This window comes from Heterodontus francisci, chromosome 37, assembly GCF_036365525.1.
Source record: "Heterodontus francisci isolate sHetFra1 chromosome 37, sHetFra1.hap1, whole genome shotgun sequence".
Lineage (NCBI taxonomy): Eukaryota > Metazoa > Chordata > Chondrichthyes > Heterodontiformes > Heterodontidae > Heterodontus > Heterodontus francisci.
Genome location: NC_090407.1, coordinates 38412224 through 38419820, shown reverse-complemented (window position 1 = coordinate 38419820; position 7597 = coordinate 38412224). Strand labels below are relative to the sequence as shown.

At 41.9% G+C, this 7597-nt stretch overlaps 1 protein-coding gene across 1 annotated transcript in view; it reads left to right on the top strand.

Moving 5' to 3' along the window:
• Positions 1–593: 593 nt before the first annotated feature.
• Positions 594–7597, top strand: part of hp1bp3 (heterochromatin protein 1, binding protein 3) — a 29219-nt gene continuing 22215 nt past the window's right edge. Inside the window, exons 1-3 of the mRNA XM_068017531.1 lie at positions 594–685; positions 4449–4551; positions 5387–5531. Of these exons, the coding sequence (XP_067873632.1) occupies positions 4485–4551; positions 5387–5531 (212 nt within the window). The 5' untranslated portion in view covers positions 594–685; positions 4449–4484. The remainder of the gene's footprint in view (positions 686–4448; positions 4552–5386; positions 5532–7597) is intronic.

The window sequence follows — 7597 nt, the reverse complement described above, 5'->3', positions numbered from 1 at the left end:
TCTCCTCTCTTTTCCCTTTCCCCGCGTTCTCTCTCTCTCCTCCCCCCCAGTCCTCCTTTATTTTTTAGATACAGCACTGAAACAGGCCCTTCGGCCCACTGAGTCTGTGCCGACCATTAACTACCCATTTATACTAATTCCATATCCCCACCAGTCCCTATATTTCCCTACCACCTACCTATCCTAGGGGTAATTTATAATGGCCAATTTACCTATCAACCTGCAAGTCTTTGGCATGTGGGAGGAAACCGGAGCACCCGGAGGAAACCCACGCAGACACAGGGAGAACTTGCAAACTCCACACAGGCAGTACCCGGAATTGAACCCGGGTCGCTGGAGCTGTGAGACTGCGGTGCTTGCCACAGTGCCCCTCCTCCTCTTTTCTTCCCCCCCGAGGTCCCATTCCCTTCCCCTATATGAATTTGTGTCAAATTATTTCACTTCGTTCTCTGGATGTGGGTGTTGGCATGGGTGACATTTATAGGCTATCCCTAGTTACCCTGTTTAGACACAACTAAGTGGCATAATGGGCCAAAAGGCTCTATGATTCAAGAATCGATTATAGATTGAGGTTCTGAAAATGAGTCATATCCGACTTGAAACATCAGCTCAGTTTCTCTCTGCTGTGTTTTTATTTCAGATTTCCAGCATCCACAGTATTTTGATCAATTAAAAGCCAGACTGGGTAAGTTGGTAGGTTTGGTTGCCTAAAGGACGTCAGTTAATCATTTGGGTTTTTACCTCAAAATCCAGGGGTCAGTGAATAGCAACTAGAAGCAGGAATCCTGTTAGATGTTTTTCTATTTCCACCCCAAAGTACAGGGACTACTGAGACCAATATCATTGTCCCAAATCCTGAACCAGCTGAGATCATTGGGCACAGACTAGGAAATCCACTCCAAGAGTTGTTTATTTACCTATTAGCCCACTGAAGTTGGGCAAGAGGAAAGCTGAAAAGTGCTCATTTTAGGCAAATAATACTGTTCCTGTCTATAAATCAGCAATAGGCAGATCTTGGAAATAAGCACTTTCTGTACACTTACTGACAGTTTTTGCTAATTCTGTACAAGTTCCTAATGAATGTCATATCAAGCTTTCTTTGGTGTATATTTATGTATGCACTTGCATTACATTTTGGCCCTGCATCAAAACTTTTTCTAATAAAATAATCCAAGAACTTCCTATCTCATAACACATTCTGAATTGAGAGTGTGCGGTTAGGGCAGAATCATTGGAAGTATCCTTTCTCGCCAACAAAAGTTGAATCTGTGTTTAACCAACTTTGTGAAACCTGTGGTGTCTCGTGCCAGGTGAATGTCTACTCCTTCCTCTTTGCCTAGTGTTGCCCAGTACTCTTTGAGGTGATGTTTTCAGATGAGTGCATTATGGATGTGATGGGGTTTGGAGTATGATTCTTCCTTACCTCACCCAGAGAAGACAGAATTTTTGACCAAAACAGCCAAATATAAAGAGGTTATACCTATCATAGACACTGAACTGAAGCAAAAATTTCACCAAACGTACAGGGTGCAATACATCCAGGGTGTCCAGTTTGCCCACACCCTCTGTATTCAAGGAGAACTTTCTATCCACGCTAACATTTATATTTTTCAACAGTAGAGATTGTTAGTATGTTGCAGGTGGATGAGAAATTTTTGACTGAACTCTTCGTACAGTTATCGGATGAAGCAAAAGATAAGATGACATGAATTAATTAACTTTTTAAAGGTCTTTTGTGCATTCAGTATCCGTGTTTTGTATGGAAATACTTTGGCTAAAATTTTTTGCATGCCAACATGCACTTTGTATTAACAAAAATCTAGTTAATTCTTGGAATGTGGGCAAGGCTGGCATTTATTACCTATCGCTGGTGCCCGAAGGAGGTGGGGTGCATCTTATTGAAGCACTGCAGTCCAGAGTGGCTTGCTAGGCCACTACAGAGGGTAGTTAAGTCAAATCACGTTGGTGTGTTACTTGGGTCAGGTATAGGCTATACAGGATAAAGATGGCAGGTTTCCTTCCCTAAAGAACATTAGTAAACCAGTTCGTTTTTTATGACAGTTGGACAGTTTTGTGATTATTTTTACCGAAAGCAGTTTTTTATTTCCAGATTTTAAAAAAGATCCTGCCACAGTACCAAAACTGCTCTCCTCAAAGTCACAAATTGCATTCTGTGTGTCTAACCATGGTAGACTATCCCTCTTCCTCCTTGTCAACCTGTCTGGAGCCTTTGACATGGTTGACCATCCTCTTCCAATGCCTCTCCTCCTTCATCCAGCTAGGCGGGACTGCACTCGTATTCCATGCTTATCTACCTGATTGTAACCTACAATGGCATCTCTTCCCACTCCTGCACTTACCTCCGGTGTACCCCAAGGATTTAACCTTGATTCGCCCTTCTTTCTCATCGACATTCTGCCCCTCAGCAATACCATCCGAAAAGGTAGTGTCAGATTCTACATGTGTGCTGATGACACACACACCCTCGCCCTCACCACCACCTCTCTTGACTCCTCCATTGTCTAAATTGTCAGATTGCCATCTGACATCCACTACTGGATGACCAGAAATTAGCTCCAATTAGATACTGGGAAGACCAAAGCCATTATCTTGGTTCCTGCCACAACTCTGTTCCCTAACTGCCTACTCCATCCCTCTCCCTGGCAACTGTCTGAGGCTGAGCCAGACGTTTTGCAACCATGCTGTCATATTTGACCCCAAGATGCACTTCAAAACCACATATTGGAGCCACCGGTAAGGCTGCCTATTTCCACTACTGTAACATGGTCCGACTCTGTCCCTGCCTCAGCTGTTCTGCTGAAACCTTCATCCATGTTTTTGTTACTTTGAGACTTGACTAGTCCAACACAATCCTGGCCAGCTTTCCATCTTACATCCGCCATAAAGTTAAGCTCATCCAAAACTCTGCTGCCCATATCATATGTCATATCAAGTCCTGTTAACGCATCACGCCTGTGCTTGCTGACCTACATTGGCTCCTCGATAAGCAACACCTCAATTTTAAAATTCTGTTCCTTTGTTTTCAAATCCCTCCTTGGCCTCTGCCCTTCCTATTCCTAACTTCTACAACCTTCTGAGATATCTGCACTCCAATTCTGGCCTCTTGTGCATCCCCAATTTCAGTCGCTTCATCATTGGCAGCCATGCCATCAGCTGCTGAGGCCCAAAGCTCTGGAATACCCTTCCTAAATCACCTACTTTTTCTCCCTTTAAGATGCTCCTTAAAACCTACCTCTTTGACCAAGCTTTTAATCAGTTGCTGTAATATCTCCTTATGTAGATTGATGTCAAATTTTGTTTAATTGCACCTGTGAAATGCCTTGGGACATCTTATTACATTAAAGTCATATATAAATGCTAAATATAAGCAATCTGCAAATTTAATTTTAGAACGAGATATGAGCTCTCATTCTGTGGCTTATTAGTCCAGGTCGATGTATCACTAGTCTCATAACAGGAACATTAAGCTCCCATATCCTCAATAATTCAGAGAGGGTGGAAGGAAATTAAGTTATTTGGGGAGTTTGTGCAAAGATTTTTTTTTTTGCGTTGAATGCATGTTTGCTTGCTTTTGTGGTTGGTGGTGAGATTTTACTGCGCATGTGTCATTTGCAGTAACCAGGACACTGAATGTCAGCTTAAGCCTCCCAGTGGTTTAAAGCATTAAACAGGGCAGCCTTCAATTATTTAAGGATAAAAATCAGATGTCTCAAGTCTTTGACCCTTTTCAGTAATGAGTGTTAAACTTTACTTTGTGTGTTAGGACTTGTCTGTGTATTATGAGAACTATGTCCCTGTCTTATAGTTTGTCATTATCATCTCAGTAACTTGAAGGTTTCACCCAATTTCAGTAAGTTTGAAATAATTCTTAAATTTGTTTATTGACCTTTTCACACTTATGCACCTAAAAGGATTTAATACTAACATCTATTTGCAGAAATGGTTGTCTTGAGAAACTTGGCAAACCTGCCATTTAATTTTACTCTTGCAGATTCAGGTTTTGTAGGCTTTTTAAAAGGTTGATCTAAGCCCTATTGAATTGATAACTCCATCTAACTATTATTTCAAAAGTCTTGCCTATCATTGAATAGTTCAATCTGACAATTGAGTCTTTAGATTTTTGTTGCACATTGATACAAAAAAAGTGCTTTTATGTTGGATGGTTTTTCAGTTTGTTATTTGCATTACCTGTACACTTCTTGTTTCAAGCCCCACTTAAACTTCTCTCTCGTGTACTAAAAGTGGAAGTGATGGACTTGCTGAGCAATAATAGTTGATGTGCACTGACGCACTAAACTGGGCAACTGTTGGGCCAAAGTGTTCCAGCTCTTCTGTCATGTTATCTGTTCCTTGCACCATTATTGGTGAATTCTATTTTGCCAGGTTTGCGTTCAGAATAGTATTTTGGCTGAACCCATATTCTATAGTCTCTTTAACAGGTCATTGAGAATATAATTGCAGACATGCCTATTCGACGGAATGTTAGTCCCTCTGCACAGGAACCTCCTGTGAGAAACAAGCCTACAGCAGGTACAGATCATGTTTAAATCTTGTTTCCAATATAGCGATTGCTGGTCTTAGTGGTAGAGGTTGCAAAGGAGGAAGGTGCTGTTAGAGTAACTTTGGTGATTTATTGCAGTGTATTCTGTTTGTATATACTGCTAGTGGCGTGGGACAGATCAGATAAACTGCCCTATCCTAGATGTTGTCAAGCTTCCTGAGTATTTTCTCTCTATCTTGGTGCGTGCTGAGTATCCATCATACTTCTGACATGAGCCCAATAGATGGGTGGGGGGAGGGGTCAGGAGCTGTGCCACTTGTTACAAATGACTGAATCTTTATCCAAATATTGTGGCTGTGATGCTAATGTGGGAAAACAAATTAAGCTTCTGGTCATTGGTGACCCCCAAGCTGTTAATGGTGGAGGACTTGGCAATGGTGGTGTCGTCTAAAGTCAGGGGCATATGCCTGGGCTGTCTCTTGTTTAAGATGGCCATTACCTGACAGTCGTATACTGAAAATGTTACCTGGGATTCTTAACTTCTATCAAGAAAATGATCCTAGCTAGCAGCAGGACACTTATCAGTTCTCTACTGATAAACTGCAAAGTGTGAGCTCGTTAAACTTTAACTGTCCCCTTGCCCAGGTAAGGAGGAGCGCTAAGCTTTAAGTCTGCTCAACTGCACCTAAGTGCTCTGGAGTTAAATAAGTGAGGTCTGTCCCTATAGCAGTCTGGATTAGGGAATCATAGTTTCTTAGCTAGTTCCAGAAATTGTTAATTACGATGCTCAGTATCTGCATTTGTTGAATACCTTGCTCAGATTTTAAGTTCTTTTAGAATGATTTACCTTTTCTTTACAATAAGATGCTGATGCGACTTCTGAAGAATCTGTGTCAGCAGAGGAGGAACCAGAAAACGACACTTCAGTACAGGAGGAGGATAAGAAAGAAGCAGAAAAAAGTGGCGATGAAGAGAAAGAAACCAAATCTTCAGAGGAGCCTAAAAAGGAGTAAGTGTGCCCATGGAAATCAAAAATGTTTTGCACATTTAAATTGTGATGGTAACCTAGGGAATCTGAATAACTTGTTTTCACAGTACAGACTCTAGTCGTTACTGTAGCCATGGTATGTTTCAGAAAGAAAAGTGCCATTATTATTCAGTGTCTTCAGTTAGTTTTCCTCAGTCTTTTAGCAAAACAAGAGTTTATTATCTGTTTCTGCTAATGTAGTTTTCCCTATTCATTTTTCTAAATGGGTAAGGTGGGGTGAATGTAAGAATAGTTGAAAATTTGAGTGGAAACAGAAGACAAAATGGAGCCAATAAGAACCAGCTGAACATGAAGCGTATACAGGGTAGAGGGCGAAGGTGGGACTTTGTGAAATCTGCCACAGAGAGCACTGATTTTACATAGGCAACAAGGGCTGAATGGCTTCACTCTATTCTAAAGCAGCCAAGGAAAGAGGAGAACCCAAAATGCAACATTTAAATGGACACTGAACGGAAGCGTTCAGGACCCCCTGAAAAGGACAAAATGTTGGTTTGGAGGAGGAAATAGGATTGTCAATTTCAGGACAGCATGTTTATGTTGCCAGTGCTCTGGCTGTCCTTCCCTCCTCCCTGACCCCAGCAACTATGTATGAAACAATTAAAATGAATCAATTGAACGTTATTTGTGAATAAAAACTCAGTTTCAGGCCAACTCGAATGATGGATCTGATAACCAAATTAAAATGCTAATAAATAGTCGTTTGGTAGTACAGAACTTGAGTATTGCTGAAAATAGAGACATGTTGTCGAAGCTTTTCGTCTTGCACTCATCAGGGCAATCTGCAAGAATAACCAATGTAAGGGAAAACAACAAGTTTATACTGTATGAGAAGGGTGTGCTGATTGGTAAGAGGTGTTGCCATGGAGAATACACCAATTCATGATGACTGACAGTTAACTGCCAAGCTTTGTTTGAAATTTAAACCAGGCAGCATGACTCTGATCAAGGCATTGCCCTGAGGAATGAACCAGTGAATGGCTGTCACTTACTTTGTTCAGCTGAAATAGGCGCAATGTGTGTCCATGTTCTTCCTGTCTGCAAAGAACAGGGCCCTGTGTATTATTATATGTAGCTTCCCGTACATGCAAATGCGCCACACTGCGAGCCCTACTGACCATCTTAAATTGGCTGTCAGCGTAATTCTTAGCACGCTGAGGATTATTGAATAAATGTTGTCCAATGGCTGAATCACATCTAATGTTGGACAATGTGTTTTGAGTTTTGCAAGCACTGGGTGGTTGGGTACGGCCTGTACCTTGACCATTGCGCCGTCCGTGGAAGGGACATGGTGTTTGATACAATTCACCAGTCTTTGGGACGTATGGCCTATATATCTAGCATCACATTGGCATCGAAATTAATGTATCACATTATTCATTTGTGTGATAGGCAGGGCGTCTTCTTGGTTTGATGGCAGCATCCTGTTTGTGGCGACCACCACACGTGTTGCTACTGCATAGTAGCATCGTGAAACAGCTAGCTTCACCTATTGCTCAAATTTTTGGGATACATTAACCTTCCAGGGCAATTTGAGGTAGACTAGGCACTTTTCAGGGCTGAAAATGACGATCTTAGGTCTGGTTCTTCCCTCAGGGCAATGCCTTGACCAATCGCAGTAAAGTTGCCTAGTTTAAATTTCAAACAAAGCTTGGCGGTTAACTGTCAGTCACTGTAAACTGGTGCATTCTCCATGGCAACGCCTCTACCAGAGTTCACTTTCCAACCAATCAGCACTCTCTTCTACAGAAGAGATTTAATGTAAGGGGCAGGAGGTTTAGAGGGGATTTGAGGAAAAACATTTTCACCCAGAGGGTGGTTAGAATCTGGAACACACTGCCTGAAGGGGTGGTAGAGGCAGGAACCCTCGCAACATTTAAGAAGTGTTTAGATGAGCACTTGAAATATACAAGGCTATGGGCCAAGTGCTGGAAAATGGGATTAGAATTGGGTTTGATGGTCGGTGCGGGCACGGTGGGCCGAAGAGCATGTTTCTGTGCTGTATAACTATGACTCCATGACTCTCAGCT